Genomic DNA, 20,989 nt, shown 5'->3' on the forward strand with positions numbered 1-20,989 from the left:
AAAAAAAATTGGAGCAAAGGCCCAGGATGAGGACGGGGAGGAGGAGGAGGAGGACGACGACAACAAAAACAACAACACACACACACACACACACACACACACACACACACACACACACACACACACACACACACAACCAACTAAATATCCAAACTGATGGGGGGATAATCAAATTTATTTATTTAGACTACCTTTTACAATCCCTGTCCCATCTTGTTTCCTCTTGCCATTTAAAAAATATTCTTTTCACATCAAGAGGTACAAGTAAAGATAAAGTGTGTGATGTGATATTAATGTTTTGACCAATTTATTATTTTAAAGGCAACTCAGACTTTAAATCACGACCAGGCAATCTGTGTTCCATGCGCAGTTTTTTTTTATTCGTTATTCATGAAAAAAAAATTCACAGTAAAAAATATCAACGCACTTTTATAAATTAAGAGAGGACATTACATTTATTTTATACACAAATAGGCTTACACATACAATGATTAAAAAAAAAAAATTGCTTTTCAAGCGCTGTTCGATGCGAGAAAACCCAACGTAGTTTATAATAATAATGATGATAATATTTAACGTTGTTATTATTCTGCAGTAATCACACTGTGTTACAAAACCATCGCAGAGTGAAAGCTTTAAGCCACAAAACAACACACAACATATTTTTTTCCAAACATATAAATAGATGTAGACACATTTCTGTCAACAATTTAAATTAGGATGAGCCTATTGAAATAGGCGATCATAGAACTTTTTTTTGTCTTTTGTCTTAAACAGCAAAACGACGACCCTAACCCTACTTTACTGTAGGCCTCTTTTATGTATTCACTCATGTATCTGTCCTGGTATCAACACAATGGTCCTGTATAGAGTTTTTGTTTTCGTGTAATATTAGTATTGTCTATTCCACATCGGTTTGGCTCGAACGGACTAGTTCCAGGGCCGATACTCGGGATTTAAAACGGTCAACCCGGGATAGGGAAAGGTTTGTCCCGCTTTTGTCTGCGCCGCTGTATTGTCCTTCACTGTGTCCACCTGTCGGCCACCGTCCACGTGAGGAGAGGGGAGAACTGGGCTGTCCAACGTCTGTCTCCCTGCAGAGAGGAGGGATGGAACGAAATAAATACATAAACAGCTTCCAGGGGAGGAAATTTAATACACACACACACACAAATAATATATATATATATATATATATATATATATGTATACAAGAAGGGACAAAAAATAAAGATTTTTAAATCAACCTGCCTTCAAAGACACAAACACCAAAGCCTATATAACGAGCAACACTGAACAAAAAAATATATATATAAATTTAAAATATATATTAAAAAATAAATTCCCACATTTCGTGCAATAATACATTCGTTAGGGATTATTTTTTATTGTGGGATGATATGAGTACATTTTTCACTCAGTCTACATTTTTATTCGTTTCTCATATCAGCTTAGAGAAGTAGCGTTGAATTAGACAAAATGAAAAAGAGGTTAAAACACACGCGCACATAATAATCATAATCATAATCATCATAATGGTGTCTTACTCGTGTGACTGTTGGCGTGCTGCTTGAGCTCCTGCTCCTCCTGGAACGAGGCCCCGCACAGGTCGCAGGGGTGCGGCTTGTCCTTGGCGTGGGTCCGCCGGACGTGGCTGTCGTGGGCCGCGTGCGACGCGAAGGCCTTCCCGCAGTGCTTGCACTTGAAGGGCCGCTCTCCGGAGTGCTGGCGGATGTGCGTGCGCAGGATACTGGAGGCGGTGAAGGCCTGGAGGAGAGGGATTTACAAGACCAAGGATTAGTCTTAATATGTCGCCTCTTTCTTTTTCTTTTTTTTTTGGATTCACAACGATAATGATGGCAGGAAAGACCGGGGGCTGAGGTCCTGTCTTTGATTGGCAATTTCGAAGCACGCCTCTATTTTGACTTATATTTCTGTTGTGTTTGTTTTTTTTAAGATTTTTTCGTGAAGAAATAAACTAAAATAAAAACAATCCTTATTGGCCCCCTGGCCACCAGGCCTCATGAAGCCGTTGATGGGCTCGTGGGTTTGGTTAAACAAAAACCTTCTCGTGGTGCATACAAAGCAAAAGGGGCGAGGACATCCAGAACAAAGAAGAAGAAGAAGAAGAAGAAGACACAACTTGTGCTCATAGCAGGGCCGTAAATTAAACGTGTAATCTGGGCAGACAAAAGCGTGGGTGTACATCTGGCCATAATTAGCATGTAAGTGTCTCCGTGGAGCGTGCCCGCCGGGGGGACACAGTGGCGAGGGGCTGCCGCCGAATGCACCGTGAAACGAGCTTCGGTGCTAAATGGATCCGAGACGAGACCGAAAGGAGAAGGAGTGCCTGTGGATCCTCACAGAATTTCAAACACGACTAATATGGGAAATTAAAAGTCTTTCACACTTTCATATTCTGGAATGTTCCCCTTCATTTTGTTTCCTATAATGCAATTGTCATAAAGTTTACTGTACAAGCTCTAGTTGGGTGATAATTAAAAATAAGGCAGCAAACTCAAATTCACACTTTAGGCCCATTACAGTTACGGCATCATGGGCTACATAACTTTCAATTAATATGCATCTATTATAGGTTCAAGCTCTAAAAGGAAAATAAAAGGCACATGCTTCTTACCTTGTTACAATAGACACACTTGTAGGGCCTCTCTCCGGAGTGCACGCGCATGTGTTTGTTGAGGCTGGACGACTGGGAGAAACTCTTCCCGCACACCGAGCACTGCGGATCACACGAGGCAGACACATCATGAGTACACATTAGATTTTATTTTAAATGACATATTTTATTTACCCCTTTACTCGTTCACATTTTAGTGGAGGAGTTTCTACTGTACAAATTTATTTTTGGTTCTTTGGAAAGGGAAAATACTAGGGTGCACTGATTTATTTCTGGGGGGAATAAAACATGAAGCGTACGCGCGGTTCCAAAAAAACCCAAACATATTTCGTCATGATTCTTTAGTTTAGAGTATATGATTACCATCAAATAGATGCTCCTATATACTTTGACTCCTAAGGAGACCTGATAACGTTCCGATCCGATTGTCAGGCGACGCTGCGGGGAGCTGTTCTTTCAGCACCAAGCCAACTTTTTTGGCACGCGTCGATCCGTCCCACACTGCGCGGTGCAATGACGCGGTGGCCCGCGGTGTGTTCGACTCCGACGTGCGCGCCAGTACCTTGTGGGGCCTGTGTTTCTCGTGGACGTGCAAGATGTGGATCCTCAGCCGGTCCCGCTTCTCGAACGACCTGGTGCACAGGTGGCAGGGGAACTTCCGGTCGCCCTGGTCCACGCAGCGCGTGTACTTCAGGTGCTTGTCCCTGTAGTATTTGTAGGCGAACACCTTCCCGCACCTGTCGCACTTGAAGCCCTCTCCGGAATCTAGGGGAGTGGGGGACATAAAAAGAAGTCATTTATATCATTTCGCATGCTGATGCAAGGTGAGCCGAGCCATGCGCGCGGTTCCAGGCCTGACCTTCGGTGGCAGGAACCGCGCTGCTGTCCTCTCTGGGGTCCTTCAGGGTCAGCGGGATGCCCAGGAACTGCATGTAGCAGTCCCCGTACCACACCAGCAGCTCCTGGCCCGGCCGGATCTCCTTGCAGGCCTCGTAGAAGATCTGACCCTGGACCTGCACCGCGATCATGTTCTGCTCCTCCGGGAAGCGCGCGCACTTCACCAGGGACATCCAGTTGCCCGAGCCTCCCCTGCCGTCCACGAAGTGACTCAGCCGGCCGTTCTCAAACACCTGAGAGCAGAGTGTCAAACCATCAGAGGACGGCTGGAGGAAGTGAACAGGACAGAATCCGGTTCTTTTCGGTTCAACACACCTCCCACATCAAGGTGTTGTCGTCGTACGTCTTGATCTCGCTGGTGTTGACGAGTTTCCCCTGGAAGGGTCCGAAGCGAGCGCCCTTGGAGATGCCGCCTCTGTCCGTGAACACCCCACAGTGGGACACGCTCCCCCACGCGGCCCGCCGGAGGGTCAGACCTGCGGCACGGAGCCAGAGCACGCGTCAGACATAAGGGCCGCGGGACGACGAGAGGTCAAACACACGCAAAGGGTTTAAAATGTGCGACTCACCCTCCGGAAGTTCCAGGGTGTCTTTGTCCAGCGGGAGGACGTGGGAGTCAGGAACTACAAGAAGGTCAGAAGTGGGGAGCACAATTAACGGAGAACTCACTGATGTCGCGGACTCGTCGTGACCAGAAGATGCTCCCAAGCTGTTGTACATTTCTCATACAAAATACAGATGAGGCTCAATCACAGTCGACTCTATTTCCCCAAGACATTTCTGTAAAAGGGAGAGGCGAGGTCTCACCCGAGTTCTCTCGCAGGGCCACTCCGGATATGGCGTGGCCCCCGCTGCGCTCCCGGCCGCCGGAGTAACCGTAGAGCACCATGAACAGGTCGTCCTCGCTGAAGTTGTACGACGCGCGCCTTTTCTCCGGCGTCGGGTCCGCGGCGCGGAACCGGAACGCGCCCTCCTTGGGCGGCGAGGCGGCGCACGAGGCGGCGGAGCAGGGCCGCTCACTGGACGGGCTGCTGAAGTCCGAGGACAGCGGCCCGGCGGCGTGCTCCGTCACCACGGCGGCCAGCTCCTCCGGCTTGCAGTACAGCGGGTGTCCCGGGAACACCTGGCTCAGGTAGGGCGTCACGTGCTCGTGCAGCGCCGCGCTGCGGTGGCCGCCCTGGCCGAGGAACGGCGCGGCGCCGCCGGGCAGGCCGAGCGGCAGGGACGCGTGGGCGTCCGACACCAGGCGGCCGAGGGACTTGAGCGGGTGCAGGAGGCCGTGCGTGTGCGGGAAGAAGTCCACGAAGTGATGGGGCCCCGGCGGGGGCGCGTGGTAGAAGCCCCGGGCGGGACTGCCCTTCAGCATGCCGGCCTGGTAGCTCTTGTCCTTCAGCACGACGGGGATGCTGGACAGGGACACCGACATGGCGGCGGCCGGGGGGGGGGGGGCAGTGAGGGGGGGCGGCGTATCCTTCAGAGGGCGAGGGAGAGGAGAGGCGGGGGGAGGAAGGAAGAGAGGAGGGGGGCGAGTTATAAAAGTTTAATGCGAGAAAACTAAAAAGGGAAACATGACATGCAAAGAGGCTGACCACACCTGGATGGGGCATTTTTCGATTCCAGAAAAGCTTTTGCTTCAACAAGTGCAACCCCTCCTCTGTCAAACTGTAATTGGATCATCATCATTTAATTACCTCGTACGCTGCTGCATGAAAAGTACAAATATCTACAGGGAGTATACAGAATAAGACAACCAACACGCGGATGAGAGTTGACCGGACACAACACAACGATTGCAATAAGGGAAAGCAATCGGCAGTGAGCCGATTTTGCAATATTTCCAGCTCAGAGGACACACACACACACACACACACACACGTCAAATGCTCATCAGCGGCTGGAACACGGAGCGTGTGTGTGTGTGTGTGTGTGTGTGTGTGAGATTTTTAGGAACCGTTTACCAATCAGCCAGTAAATACAGGGACAAACCAGGGTCATGACACCAATTACAGAACAGGCGGCTCGAGCAGAGGTCAACATTAATGAAGCCGTTAATGGACTTTACATCCCAGATACAGTCGTCACACAGGAGACACGAGCGGGAGGGAATGACCAGAATAAGCGGAGAGAAATTAAAAAAATAAATGGAGACTGGAGATCACATACTTCACCACATTTGAAAGAACATTTACCATTAGGCCAAGAATGAGTCCTAATGACGCGGTGAAAATCATGTGATGTCCCATCTGATGGGCTGTTGCAGTGATTTTTTTTTTTTTCAGATGTAAAAAAAAATCAGCCTTACCTTCTTTTTATTCTTCTTTTTTTTTATATATAAATAAAGCAGTTGCAGCTCACAGGGAAGTCGTCTCGGTCATGTCCTCCGGCTCCAGAGTCCAACACCTCCAGTGTGCAAAGATCAAAAACAAATCTCCCAGGTTCTGCGAGTTATAAACTTATAGACCCTCTCTCTCTCTCTCTCTCTCTCTCTGTCTGTGTGCGTCTGTGGTCATCTGAGGGCATCTACACACTGTATACAGTCAGGTCTGCTGGAGATGCTTCCTCCCTGCGCCTCCTTCCCATTGGCCAGGAATCGGCTCGACCTCATGCAGGACCCCCCCCCCCCCCCCCCCCCCCCAGGAACACGCGTCCTCTCTCAGGGACAACCCACCCCGCGCGTTGAGAGAGAGAGAGAGAGAGAGAGAGAGAGAGAGAGAGAGAGAGAGAGAGAGAGAGAGAGAGAGAGCGCCCCCCCCCCCCCCCCCCCACCACAAACATTTCCATATGAAGACACTCCACACCCCACCAGAGAACACTTGATAAGATCGTATCTGAGCGGACCCCCAGCGGAGCACACATTTGAGCTGTTATGACTTGGATGTGGTGAATTAGGAAGAGGTCACACGATGGTCGAAGGAAGACGACGAGAAGATGAGGCGAACCCCGAGGAATCGTGATCAGTGCTGTGTTGGTACATTAGTTGCTCCTCACCCGGGTTTTTAATGATCATTTCATCATATTTAAATGTGTAGTAGCATTAGTTGTTTGTTGCCGCTTTGCACAGGTATTGCAAAATACATGGCGTATATGGCCAAGTTAGAAGACAAATAAATTGTGCTAAATCTGGTAAATATCGAAAAATGAACAGGCCTTCACGCCTATTCATGTATTTAAAACGCTGGATTTATTTTTTTTTGGGGGGGGGGGGGGGGGTATTCACATAAATTTTATGTGAATTGCAGCGTGCAGCTAAAACTTGAGCTTGTTAAAATAATTTCAGAATCATAGTGATCTTCGACTAAGGCCGTCACTTTATTCAATCTCTAAATCATTATGAGAAAAAAACCTGTTTATATTCATGTGTTTTTTTTTTAAAGGGCCCATTTCTTGTATTTACAGCTTGCCCATTATAAAACTTATTTAGAAGCAAAAGTCAACGAAAAGAAAAATCATAAATCTATTGCATCTTGGATTTATGTGTGTTGGAAAATAGAATGAAAGGTACACGGAGGCCTTTCGATGGCTTTTCTGCGTGTAAAAAATAAGAGTTGCTTGATTAAATATTGCAATAACAGAATTCTTTATTTACAAGGCAAATAGCATCAGCGAAGCCATATTAGTTCACAACTTGCATAACTGTGGTTTTTAACTTCTCTTTATCTAATTTTGCATAAAACGCTCACACACTAGGGGTACAAAGGTGGATGCAGGTGTACAGTGTGATTCCTGTGAACAATGCGGAGAACAAAAATAAAAAAATCCCGGGAAAACACAACAGTAAGCTTTCTTCAGAAAAAGTCCATATAGTATATTACATATTGCTTCAATATCCCTATGTATCATCTTTTTCAATACAAACAGTGAGAGGGGGTGGGGGGTGGTAACCCAACACAGAACAGAGAGCGATGTTGAGGGAGAGTCCAACTGAGACTGAGAGGAGTCGGACGATGGCGCACCCATTCAATGTTGTACACAAGTCGTTACACAAATTCATTTACAGACAGTGGTGTAATGTACAAGAGCGAGGACGGGCGAAATCTAAGGCATTATGCTAGGGTTTGTAGCATTTCAAGGTTGCATCTTAGCTCTAAGAAATTGGCAGACAATACAAAAGGGCATTTAAAGTTCTTCAAAAACCATAAGTTAAAGGAGGGAAGAAAAAAAAATTGATTTCGTTAAGTGGGTTCCAAAGCCTGGATATATCCAGGCCTGCAAATATCATTTCTTTTGCACCTGTCCTCATTATAAATGCTTTAAAAAATGCATTGCTACCACATGGCTTTAAGTTTATTTATTTTTTCTAAATCTTGACAATCTTTGGAAATTTTGCAAAGGGCTCTAAATCATTCTTCAACAGGGCTCAAAAAGGCTCGTTCTGCACGACTGTATTCTACAATCCCAACACCACTTTTTCAGAGAAGCGTGATCTCCCGTAGGCCGTGACAAACGAAAAACACTGACGCAGGCGTCCCGTCCCAAAGTTTGACTTGCTACAGCTTCAAATTTCATAAAGAACGTTGTTTTAAAAAAAGAAAGAAAAAGAAAAGCAACGATGGACGACTTTTCCTCTGTAAATGCTGAGAAAATCCCGGCGCGACCGCACAACACCGTGTTGTCAACGTGTTGACAAGAAACACCGTCAGTCACATCCGTATAGGCCTTTAAATGACAATACATTCAGAATGATTCTTTTTTTTTCTGAGTTTGATGCTGCGACATCTACATTAGACCCTGTTAAGTGACATCATCATAGATTTCTCGCGGGCCTCCGTCGGCGTGCTAACCAACAGGTCATCTAACTACGAAAATAAAAAGCTGGTAGGAATTCTGAGATCCAATTGAAAAGGTGAGGATTATTTGGCTTTGCTCCATGTCTGTCCTGGGTTAAATAACTCAATATATATATAAAAGTTTTAGTTTTCTTTGACGAAAAATGTACTTTTGAGGTTAGAGAGGATGACTTGCTTTAGGTCGTGTGAAGGTCAAACCGAACCCCTAACTGGGGCACAAAAATAGCACGTCGTTACCGAACACTTCACAGTTGAACGCAACTGCCTGAGGTCATAAAATATGGCTAAGTGTCTTGTCAGAGCCGGTCCCGTGAACCGTGCAGTCGTAACTCTGACCTCTGCTATAGAAGAAACGGCTGGAGGCAGAGAGAAGCACGTGCGATCAGGGGAGATCATCACGACACGCCTCCCTCTCCGAGGGCCTCAGCCAGCGCTGCATAATCTAATAGGAACGCTGTGAGTGGATGTAGACTTTCTTGGTACAAACTGCAATAGAAAACTTTGTTTAATACTGCATCCAAACATGGAGCAAATAGGTGTTTTTTTTTCTTCTTCTTCTTCAAGGAAACTGTACAAAAATTACAAAAACAAAAAAAGACAAAAAAACCCCAAAAAACCTCTAAGAGATTCTCAAGTAATCGTTATTGCTTGTTTACATCACACCGGAACAGTTTGCACCTAGCAGCTTGTATGAAGCATTTTCACTCCAGACAACATAGAAAGCACACTTCTGTTATTTTGTATTTTTTTTTTTTCAGAGTTATTGTATGGCTGTGTTGAGTTTGTCCTGTCGTTTTTTTCTTCTTCTTTTTTTTGTGTTCTATGCTAAAAGCAGAGAAGCAAGCGATAATCTGTACATTATACACAGCACACCCCCTTAGGACCCTTCCCTCCTTCCCACCCGCTCCCCTGTCTGCATCGTACCAGCACTTCAGAACACGAAGGCTCCCACTCCACTTCCCCTAAAACAACAAAACAAAAAGAAAAAAAACAAAACAACAACATCCAAAAATAAAATAAAACGAAACACAAAAACTTGTGTTATGACCAGACAGGGGAAACCAAAACCATAAGGAATAAAATAAATAGAAAAGAAAATGTCTTACTTATTGGTATGTACAATCTCTGTAATTCATCTTTAAACCATATTTGACTTTGACATCTTCTGCTGAAACTACAGGACCAAAGCATAATTCATTACTCAGGTTAATAGACGAGTCTTCTCAGAAAGAATACAACCATTACTGTTAAAATTATATAAAAAAGTGCCTCGTTCACACTTTCATTTTTTCTCGTTGCTACTAGGATAAAGAACCATCTACAATAATTAAAATGAATCTATACAGAAAAATAAAACTTAATTTAATACACTATAGAAACCTCTTGACTAAATTAGTCTAATCATAAAAATCACCATTCCACTCAAACCATTATTCTGCAGTTTTTTTTTCAAGATCAGTTTTTTTTTCAACCACATGTTCAATCTACATCTTATTTCTCACAGGAAAAAAACAAAAACAAACGTAAAATAATAATAATGAAATAAAAAGAACAGCAAAAAGGCAAAACCGGCTAAGTGTTTGAGATCCATCCATAACTCTGAACATAACTTGGGAGTCTTTGCTGCCATTTTGGATCAATGTGGAAATGTCACAAATGTGTGAGAAAAAGTAGGACAGAGGAGAAAAAAGAAAAAAATCAGTGTATGTAATTTTTGAGATGAGATTGTAAATGGCCGCTGTCCACTGAGAGGAATACATTCATCAGAACGAGGGATCTCACCCACTGCTGCCCCCCTAAAGTCAGTGTCCCCCCCACCAGGAGGCCCACAGTAAGTCACACTACGGTGAATGCAGCTGGACAGGCAGACAGACTCATCGTGAGGCGCTCCTCTCGGAGGGCTAGGCATGTTGGGACAGAGATCCGTGATCCTTCCCCAGCCCTCTTCACGCTCCTGCGTATGTTTTGGAGGGGGGGGGGGGGGGGGCTCACCCAGGGTCGCCGGAGAGGCCCAGCCGGGACAGACAGCAACATTTCGGCTGGGGGGACGGGGTCGGGGCGCGGCCTCGGCTGGTTCAAGGGGCCGTCGTTTTTTTTTCTTTTTTTTGATGTTTGTACAATTTTTTAAGGGCCGACGTGCTCCTTGCACCAGCTGATCACTGAGGTCCAGTAAGAACTCCATGAGGGTCAACAGTACTTCTGCAGAGAGAAGACGCACGATAAGTCACAATCTGTGGAGCGTTTAATGAACGCACAAACTCGGCAGCACAGGTGTTTGGTTCACTTGAACTTGCAGAACTCCTCAGGAGTAAGTCAGCACACAAGAATATAAACAATTAGAAACCATCTCAGAAGAACTCCATCAAGTCTAAAAACAGGTCAGTAAATCACCAAAAGCCTGCGCTAATGGCTCAATGGTAAATAATTGAAATAATCTAAGTGCCAATATATTTCTATAATCCTGGAAGGGAGATAAATCAAGTGACAGATATACTGGCATGTTACAACTGTCTGAAGTGCAGACAATCAAACAGCGGCACTTTGGTTAAATATTCATAGCCCTTTATTGGACTTAAAAGCATCACGGAGAACAACAGCGCATTCGACACACTGAGCTACCAACAGCATGGAAACAAAGGATGAACTTAGTTGGCAATTAAATGAGTGAGAATCAGCAGGAATGGAGTGAAATCATTTGTACATTTCAGTGAGTAATGTCAGTTGCCTCCGTGCAGGAGAAATTCTGACTTGTCTTCTTGCCATATCAAATATTGCTAAGCGCGTGTGTGTAGAGCGTGTTTGACAGCCATAAAGAGTCGCATTCTCCATGCGAAGCTAACCAGCTGATGAGTCCACAGTCCAGACTTTGAACATCGTACGGTAACGTCTGTGTAGTCTAAATGGTCTGGCCTTAAAAGTGCCTGCCGCTAATTACATCACTGTCCTCTAAGTTCAAGTCAAGCACCAGAACTCTGGGCCGGAGGAGTTACGTAAACTACCGAGTAAATTATTCACCAGCACGGTTGTTCAATAAGTGTGCCCAAACACTTAGGGTCTCACGATAAGACAAACGCGTACGTAAGCAGGCTGGAGTGGAGGGGGGAGAAAGATGAACCTTTTAGTTTTTCTCGGTCCCCTGATCCCTGTGTAAAACTGTGAGGAGTCCATTCTGTTAACCTCCATGTTTTTTTTTTAAACTTTGAAAGTGCCTTGTGGGTAATGTAAAGGGTCATCCTGAGGATATTACTGCACCGTGTAAAAAAAAGGAAATGCTAATTGGTCCAGCCATTTTTAATGGTGCCAGGCTGAGAAACACATTTCTCTAAAACTCAAGTTTTAGGTCATTGATTCTTCTTCCAGTTGTTAAGTAATCCAATTTTTGTTACCCCGTGTACGTGTCAGGACTGGACTGGTAGTATTTACCTGTTCTTGCCCCATTGAGGGCAAGCTGGGTGAGGGCCCTGAGGCCATGGACGTGGTGCTCATTTGTCCCGCCATCTGGCACATGGTGCCCATGCTGCTCGTTGCCATGTTGTTGGCCATGGGGACGCTATTGAGGTTCATGCCATTGCCATTGTACATGTTGGTGTTACTCTGCTGGGTGAACTGTGGTGACGTCTGCTGCTGTGAGAACATACTGGGGAGGAGTCAAAAACAGACTTAGCATGGAATCAGAACAGTTTAAGGTTCAAGGGCATAGGAGAGTATAAAATAAGTGAAAGAATTTCTAGCCATGTTCACCTGTTGCCTCCCATGTTGCCCTGCGGCCAGCCGTTCATGTCAGGCGACCCCTGGAAAGCAGCATTAGCTTGGCCCTGCTGCATCATGGGGGACTGCGTGTGGGCCATGCGAGGGGAAAGCAGGGGACTCTGTGGCGTGCCGGGACCTCCAAAGCCTCCGTCTGCCTGTTGGCTCATACCTGTGGTGCATCGAAAGGGGTCAAGTACACCGGACCTGCAGACACTGGACCACAAACCTACGTACGGGGTGTAGATAATGTAACACAAACATGCAGCATGAGCACCGACATTCTGACGGACAACTGGAGGAAATGAGCGAGTGTGTGGATTAGTGTAAAGGTGAGGCAGTCCACTCTACTGTGCATTTGAGATCACGGACAGGCAGTTAATATTTCCTACATGAATGTGAACAGCGAACGGTCTAGCAACAGGGAAGAGAGGGAACAAGGAGACGGCTAAGGTGAGAAGGGGAAAGAGAAGAATTATGTCTAGTTGCTGGTATTTCTCTGTACGAACGCCTGGGCTGAAATCAGATTAAGGAGTGAAGCGTCAATCCAACATGTCATTAGACAAATGAGTATAATCCCACCGTAGATCACCAGATTAGACTGACAGGTAGAGGCCAGATTACTGCTCTGCTGGAGGCAGGTGTCAGTGTGTATGCTGAGCTACATTGGAATCATTGTGTCTTGGCGCCCTCTGGTGGAGAGAGAGTGTATCGGCAGGACACCATTTTGGACGTTGCACAAAACAATGAGATCATGAAACTTAACATAGCACCTATTCATAACTTCTCATCATTTGTAAGAGTAACATATGCAGCATGATTTGGATAATTCAATAGCAGCCGGTTATGCAGTCATCAGTGCTTAACCTTACAAATCAGACGATAGCCCCTTTTGAAAAGCGTGTGATGCTGTGCGACTGTTGTCACAATGGTACACGCTCACAAACACACACAGGCTGTGGGGTAATGTGTGTGGTGGTCTGGGGTGTGGAAGCAGTACCTGAGTTTGGAAACTGAAAGGCACTGTGCTGCATTTGGGGGCTGAGTACGGCCCCGTACTGTCCGCCCATCATGCTTGTGTTTCCCATCATCATCTGTGAGGAGGAGGAGGAGGTGGAGGAAGAGGAGGAGGTGCCATGCAGGTGGAGCTGAGGGTTGGGGGGGAGAGAGGGCAGGCTGGGAGAGAGAGGGGAGGAGAAGGGGCTTGTAGGGGGAGGTGGCGAGGCCAGGCCTGTACTGGTACCGTAGCTGGGCGGGTAGGGGAACTGCTGGGGGTTGGCCTGGGGAATCCGGGGGTTACTCATGCCTCCGGCGGCCATGTTGGGAGGCAGGTTGAGGCCCGGGCCTCTCATGGCCATGCTCCTCTGCTGCTGGACCTGTTGGGCCTGCTGGACCTGCTGCTGCTGCTGCCTCTGTCTCAGGTGATTACTCAGCAACTCCCGCTGACGCTGCGCCAGCATCTGAGCATTGATGGTTCCCTGGAAGTGAGAGGGAAACGATGGGTAAGGATAGACGAACAAAAAATTAGATGAAATGTGTTTCTACATCATAAAAAATACTGAAATGTGAACCTTACATTCACTTCAAGACAACAATGAACTAAACACTTCTTACATTTGACACAAACTTGTCTGTGCAGACAGATCATGTGACTTACCTGGTTTGGAGCATTGGACCTGAGAGGTAGGTTCACATTTGACACACTACTCATCTGAGTCATCATGGGCTGACGGTTCTGCAGGGAGACAGAAGGAGAGGTCAAGACAAACTCTATCCTCCAATGAATTGAAAGATTCTTCTGAAAGTCATTATGCACACTTCCACCTAATATACAGTCAAAGAATACCAACAAACTACTAAAGTAAAATACATGATACACATGGATTTCATTAACATTACAGATGAAATAACAATGAATACATTAATGAATCTAAATCGAATAGTCAGTTTATATTTTACGACGACATGATGAATATTATTCTAGTAAATCCTTTAAAGATCAACAGGTGGCAAATAGACCTAAATGTCCCAACCATTACTAATGTGCACAGAGGATCTGCCAAAATGTCAACCTCAAGGATAAATACACATTACAAATACACATACAAACTCCTATCGGTGTATTCGATCACACGGCTGCTCAAACAGTGTGGTTACGCCATAAAATGTGAACAATCAATGAACGGTATTACTTTGAGAAGTGTCAGGACAGTAAAGATTAGGGGTGGAGATTATGGCCTCTGGGCCATATATAGCTCATGAGAAAATTTAATCTGGTCCACAAGATAATTTAATAAATAAAGAAAAAAGCAACCCAGAAATGCGAAAAATAAATAATCTCATAATGAGGGAAGAATACGTGTTGTTGCAAGTCCTCGTGCTCAACCAAAAGATTTGTTTTTAGCAACTAGCTGTGATATCAGACTAACCTCACTAATGCGATGGCTGGAACTGCTGTGTTTAATAAATTAAAATGGCCCTCAAAGGATGTTATAAAAATTGAATGGCCCTTCATAAGAAAAAGATTCCCCACTCCTGGGCTAGATACATGCGTACCTGCTGTGACTGTAGCCGGTGCTGAAGCTGCAGCCGTAGTGTGTTGGGTTGGTTGGGGACGACCCCTTGGGGCCTCAGTCCGGGGCGCGCCTGCATCCTCATCATGGGGTAACCCGGCCGTGGTGCCATCTGGCCAGACATGGGGTGGAAGCCAGGCTCTTGCAAGGGAGCCCCAGGGTAGCCCCTCTGGGCCATGTGGGATGGTGGGGGACCAAATTGCTGCGTGTACATGGGGGGCTTCTGGTCCATCATCATGGAGGACTCCTGGGGGAACTGGTCCGGCTCCAGGGACTGGCTCTGAAAAAGGCAGGCACAGACACAGATGAAAAAACCCCCAATGTAAAGCCATGGAAGATGAAAAAGAAATGTCACTTAAAACAAACAAAAATGTGGATAGTGACATACCGGTCTCACCTGTTCCACGAGAGCAGGGATCCCGAGAGCACGATCGAGCTCTTCCAAACCATCAAAATCTTTAAGTGCAGTGTAGAGTTGGGACATCAGGACCCCCTCGTCGACTGCACTGCCTTCACCAGAGCCGAGCCCCGTACTGCACAACAGGTAATTGTTACTTGTTGAGAACAGTCAATTGGAAAACCAGTATAAACCATGGAAAACTCCTATACCAGCAATGAAAATACAAGCAACAATGAAAATACTCCAAAAAAAAAAAAAGGGGGAGTTTTGAAGAACATTAAGATTTTTCTGCATTATCAATAACGTGTCATGACAATTTGCAAGCGAGTAGCTTACCTGTTCTGGTTTACAAACGCCGTCTGGTCGATGGGCATCATACTGTCGGGCCAGGGGGCCGTCTGGTTGGGTGGGGCTTGTTGCTGGGAGAAATGGTGGCTGACGATTCCAATATCCATGTCAGGTTGGACTGAACAGGGGCCAAAAAAAACCCCAACACAGTTCAAGTTAAATAGTAGTCAACTCAGCAATTTGAGTTAGTATGAGGTAAAAAACAAAAAAATATACAAAAAGACAAAAGCAACTAAGATTAAAATGGGTACATTTTTTTCCTAGAATACAGGGACAGGTCAGATGCAAGTTCCTGGTTAGATAATATTTTCATACATTGAGTGTTATATTATGGCAAACCACAGGGTGGCAACATTTCAATATCAGAGAGGGAGAGGCATTTATACTGTATATGAATGTGTTGTGGTCTGTCCATCTGTGCCACACCAGGCCCCCTGCATCTTGGGATGCACAGATGATAATTTGAGTCTACACATTGAAGCTTAATTCAAAATTGAATAATTGCTTCCTGTATCAATCTCAAATCTACTGTTACTTCATCATTCATAGTTTCTGTATTTAAGTCACTGTGAGACCAAACCATCCTCTCACCATTGGGCATCATAGGGGACTGGAGCATCTGCCGGGGCCCTGGCTGGCTGTTGGGCCTCATTGGAGCACCGTTTGGCCCCATCCTGCCCTGCCCTGGGCCAGATGCTCCTAGAGGAGGGGCGGAGGCTGAGCCCGCCCAGCCCTCCTGCTGCTGCTGCATACCTGGCCGTGGACCACCAGGGGCCATGAGTCCTTGAAGGAGCAAAACACACACACACACACACACACACACACACACACACACACACACACACACACACACACACACACACACACACACACACACACACACACACACACACACACACACACACACACACACACACACACACACACACACACACACACACACACACACACACACACACGGGAAAAAAACGTGAGAGATGGTTCAGGACGGATCTCACTGGTTGTTCTCTCTCACCGTGAGGAAATGGTGCAATATCAAGCACAGTGCTGGGGGATGTTCGAGCACTGCTTAAAATGTGGGAGAGGCCGTTTGCCAGAGTGGGTGACTGACTATTTCCTGTCACAGGAAGTGAGTCACTGTGTCATTACAAGACATATCATAGGCTGAGAGGGGAAGAGGTCTTTCCTCAGAATTTGGAAAGCAGCAAAATGTTTAAACTAAGTCATGCAAAGCGATCTAACTGCCACAGCGAGACTGAAGCAGAATCAGAAAAACCAAACATAGTTTGGTGAGCAGTGAGCAGAAATTGAAAAGGGGCGATGACACAACTACATTAGTCTAGAGTCTAGTCAAAATTATTTCAGTATACTTGTATTAAACGTGGGTGCGTTTGGTGTGATGCCTACTCTAAGTTTTGCATGAGGTTACTTAATGTTTCCTAACCTTGGTGTTTGCACATTCCTGTGGATATTTTGTGTAGGCAGTCTGTTAATTGTTTATCAGTAAGACTATGTCCAGGAAGCTGTATGAGACTTCATCGCGGAAGAAGTTGGACAGTGTTTTTATTTAAGGTAAATAACTAAATCAGAATATGCATTATCGTATGACCCAGAACTGGTTCAACGGTTCATTTCAGTCAAGGCACACTGAGCAACAATGGCAGCGACACACATTCAGACAATAAACATTATGAACCTACCTGCGTTGACCATACCGGCCTGGTTAGCCATCATGCCGTGACTCCCCACCATGCCTTGCTGCTGTTGCTGCTGCATAAGAGTGTAGGGGCTCGTGGCCCTTATGGGGTACTGTAATGTGGGCGGCTGGGGGGACACATTCATTTCCAGGGACACGCTCCTCACAGGCAGACCCCTGACTGGTTGGCCTGGTCGGACCACCCCGAAGTCTGTTGAGGAATATATCGGTTTAGTTTAGTTTCATCCCAACATATTGAGAATAATATGAACCTATGATTGAGTAATTTCTAAATCTACTGTCTACTGTGAGAGGGAAAACCCTTGTGTGCATTTCTTTTCCAAGTAGGAGACTCACTCGTTGGGCCCATGCCAGTGCCAATGGCCCTGTGCTGCTGCTGCTGCTGCTGCTGCTGCTGCTGCTGTGCCACCATGGCCGGATTGTTCTCGGACATCTGCAGGATGTCGTTGATGATGTTCTGTTTGTCCATGGGACTGGGCAGCGACACAGGCCGAGGCTCACAGAAGAGCTGCGGCTGTGCATTCTGCAGGTCGTTCAGGATGTCGTCCAGCTCCGACGACTGGGGAGGACACGGAGAGAGAGAGAGGGAGTGGAAAAAAAGGGAAAGTGTGAAAACACAGAAACCGACGGTCGACTTAGGCCTTTCGTTTAGAAACCGACTGCTGCTTCAATTGCGGACACACAAACAGAATTATAACTGTGACGGGGGCATACACACTCACTGAGAGTGAAATTGGTGTGTAAACACTACAACACTCGCATGAGGAGTCTTTATCTGGGAGATGAGAATAGCATGCTTGCCTTGTTTATAATAACAGCAGTAACCCCGGGATAAAATGGACCACTTTCAATCAAATCTAGGCCACACTTCACTTAAACTTGGCTTATCAGACACCGGTCCTCTGCTCACCGGCTGCTGTTGTCAGACATAAAAACACTACTGCTGCCCCCCATTTTAATAGTCTGCCGTTTTTAAGCACTTCAATCAAAAAATCATACTGTTACATTTTTTTTTTTTATACCCAGTGTTTTGGGGGAAGCGTTAAGACGGTAAACATGGCTACTGAGGCTGGGTTCTGTCAAGAAACATGGGCGAGCAACAAGAGGCGGTAGGAGTCTGGTTGGTGCCAAAGTTTGAGCTGCTCTCTGCCCCCCTACTGTAAACAGCTGGACTGAGCCTGCCCAGTGCAGCCCAGGGCTGCATTTAAATAAGCTGGGCTTCGCACTATCCGGTCTGTTTTTGTTAAGTTTTTCACACAACTATCTTAAACAGAGACAAAGCCACGCTGGGGTCTGGTTTCACTTGCACAAATGAAGAATTGCTCGGACCATGAAAGGTGAACCCTCTTGGAAACAGGGGTCTGAATACCGGCACCGTCTCCTCTGAATTTCTCTTCCTTTCTATGACACATGAGAGGTGGACAAAATAACAGGGACACCTGAACAAGGGCAGTCGAACGCAACCCCCCTGACAACCTAAAGCCTGACACAATACTACCGAAAGCAAAACACAAAGAGTATCATGGTATTAAATGGGATTTTACTGACACAAAAAAGGAGGTTACAGTCAATATTGAACTGAAACATGAACGTAGGTGATCGTTGTGTTTCCTAGACGGGCCTGAGAGAATTTAGGTAAATAAGTCGCACTGTCTGTAAGTGGCCACCAGAGTGCAGCGCACTTGGAATCACTGACAACAACTGGTCGTGACATACTGTACAGCAGGAAAACAGCACACCAGCCACAGTTTCAATGTTGTACTTCAGTGTTCTTATCTAGACTGTGACCTATATCTTAGGTATGAAAATGCTGCTAAGGGTAACGACAAAACACCTTTGCATGTTAAGATGGTTTGCTCCTCCACTTTGGAAGATCCTGCTTAAAAAAATGTCTCCACATACACGGAGGGAAACAACACTGTACTCAACAGACGAGCATACAGGATACAGGCAGAGCTAGAGAGTGTAGCAGAGTGAGGGGTGGCGGCGGTGGGAGAGAGAAAAGACCTAATGAGGTCAGGAATGATGTAATGCTCCTGTACGCTCTCAGTTTGCTCTCTTCTTCTTCCTCCTCCTCCTCCTCCTCTCCAATTCGCTCCCCTCCCACTTTCTATTCTCTCCACTTCCTATAGTTGCTTTTACCCTTAATGGGTCCGATTGCTATCAATCCCCGTTACTGTCCACCTCCAATGCATGTGTGTGCATGCAACGCAATCCATGTCCTTCTCTCATGCCGCTGTACTGTATTGGGGTAAAATGACAATAGATATCTACGGCCAAATAAGCATTATTAAATATTTAGCTTCAAGCCACGTTCCATTTGATCAGATCATTATTTTACATCCTGACGCCAGAACTGTACTTTCTACGGAGGACGAATACAAGTTTGTTTAAAGGTTCACATGCATTATTTAAAAAAAATCCTGTATGTTTCAGGCTTGAACTGTTTATTCAGCTCCACACCCGACACACAAATAAGCATCACTATCTAGAAAAAAAAAGTGTTGTGGTAAATTAATTCCGGAAATGGGCACACTCAGATTTAATTTACATCAAACTGCAATAATCGCCTGTGCAGAGTGAAACAAATGACGAGGGGTCATGCACTTCAAGCATGTTTGATGCAGAGGGCTCGGTTGCGTGCTAAGCAACAGCAGAGGCCGATTTCTCTCACAGTGGGGCGGCAACGAGGCCCTGCCAAACGTGGATTATTACTATTTGACTTGTGTCCATCTGGGACTCGTCTTAAACCAGTCACATCTGTAAAAAAAACAACTTGTTATAATCTAATCATTTATATTGAATTTATCCATTTTTATCTTAAGTATGTGCCCTGATGCCAATATGGACTTGTGTCTTTCTGACCGTGTCTTTTTATAGGAAAGGGAACTGAGAGGCAGGGTGGGTAAAGCAGAAGTGCCACAGTCAAGTGAGGCAAAAGGAAAAGTTATTTCAACCCCAAACATTTCAACCAAAACAATTTGCCCAAATGTATTCACTGCTTAAGGTCAACTAGAATTATTGCTAGTGAGTATTTTGTGTTTCTTTTTAGCTGTTGATATTAACTATGAGATGATTGCCACTAAACTATTTGTAATAGGTGATTTTGTTTTTGTGAAATCTTAGGGATTTGAACAAGAAAGTGTCAGAAAAAAATTGGAAGTCAAACAGTTTGACAGTAATTGTTTCCCGCGTGACGTCAGGTACAGTAGGCACATTTACCTGCGGGTGAACACCCGTGGAAGTGACATGTTTTGGCATGCAGTTTGACATGATATTCTTTCTTGTAATGGAAGGAGAAAGAAAAACTGTAGCACTGGGACCAGCGGAAACTACTCGGACTACTTAAATACTGAATGAATCAATTCTTTCATTCATTTTCTTTACTTGCTCACCCATATCAAAGGTCGGCTAGGTGCTGTGTATATTGTAACAAACCCGTTAGAAGTCATACTTAAAAAAACAACAACCCCAAAAGAACTACTCAATACTGAGCTGAGCTGAAATGATTTTGTATTCCACAGTAATTAACAACTCATGCAACCACAGTGCCACTTAGATTCTCTTCTACATTAGTCCTCGTAATCATTTGATTCATTTAGTGAAGAACCTAAATTTTTCATAATATGGTGCAGTGGGATGAAGAGAAACTTTATCATTGACTAAATTAATTACATGCAAATATGGACATTGCTGCAGAGAGAGCTTGGGAAAGAATATGTTTGGAATAGACCTGGGAACACACGCAGATAATCCCACCTCCCATAAACTCATGGGACTAGTCAACCATACCTATAGTTCCTTCAGCCATCAGCTAAGCCACTACTGCTGCTCTCTGCTCTGATTTTTCTCTTAGCTCTGCCCCAGCCATCAATAATTCAG

At 45.5% G+C, this 20,989-nt stretch overlaps 2 protein-coding genes across 9 annotated transcripts in view; both read right to left on the reverse strand.

The window, feature by feature from the left end:
• Positions 1-413: 413 nt before the first annotated feature.
• Positions 414-4,961, reverse strand: prdm14 (PR domain containing 14). Its single transcript, XM_035619290.2, has 8 exons — positions 4,343-4,961; positions 4,105-4,158; positions 3,851-4,011; positions 3,498-3,768; positions 3,201-3,403; positions 2,639-2,740; positions 1,548-1,767; positions 414-1,094 (listed from the first exon to the last, which is right to left on the reverse strand). Exons 1-8 carry the CDS (start codon positions 4,959-4,961, stop codon positions 931-933), a joined length of 1,794 nt encoding a protein of 597 aa, XP_035475183.1. The 3' UTR covers positions 414-930.
• Positions 4,962-7,088: 2,127 nt separating this feature from the next.
• ncoa2 (nuclear receptor coactivator 2) overlaps positions 7,089-20,989 on the reverse strand; it is a 54,453-nt gene continuing 40,552 nt past the window's right edge. For 5 of the 8 annotated variants that reach the window (XM_047329719.1, XM_047329718.1, XM_047329716.1 and 2 more), the window contains 11 exons: positions 17,444-17,666; positions 17,091-17,297; positions 15,982-16,173; positions 15,379-15,508; positions 15,031-15,175; positions 14,626-14,922; positions 13,727-13,804; positions 13,070-13,547; positions 12,064-12,241; positions 11,746-11,959; positions 7,089-10,521 (listed from right to left, as the gene is read on the reverse strand). In XM_047329719.1, the coding sequence (XP_047185675.1) occupies positions 10,510-10,521; positions 11,746-11,959; positions 12,064-12,241; positions 13,070-13,547; positions 13,727-13,804; positions 14,626-14,922; positions 15,031-15,175; positions 15,379-15,508; positions 15,982-16,173; positions 17,091-17,297; positions 17,444-17,666 (2,154 nt within the window). In that variant the 3' untranslated portion in view covers positions 7,089-10,509. The remainder of the gene's footprint in view (positions 10,522-11,745; positions 11,960-12,063; positions 12,242-13,069; positions 13,548-13,726; positions 13,805-14,625; positions 14,923-15,030; positions 15,176-15,378; positions 15,509-15,981; positions 16,174-17,090; positions 17,298-17,443; positions 17,667-20,989) is intronic. The other 3 variants (XM_035618694.2, XM_047329720.1, XM_047329721.1) reach the window with 3 other exon arrangements.

The sequence above is a fragment of the Scophthalmus maximus genome, chromosome 21 (assembly GCF_022379125.1).
Source record: "Scophthalmus maximus strain ysfricsl-2021 chromosome 21, ASM2237912v1, whole genome shotgun sequence".
In the NCBI taxonomy this organism is placed as follows: domain Eukaryota; kingdom Metazoa; phylum Chordata; class Actinopteri; order Pleuronectiformes; family Scophthalmidae; genus Scophthalmus; species Scophthalmus maximus.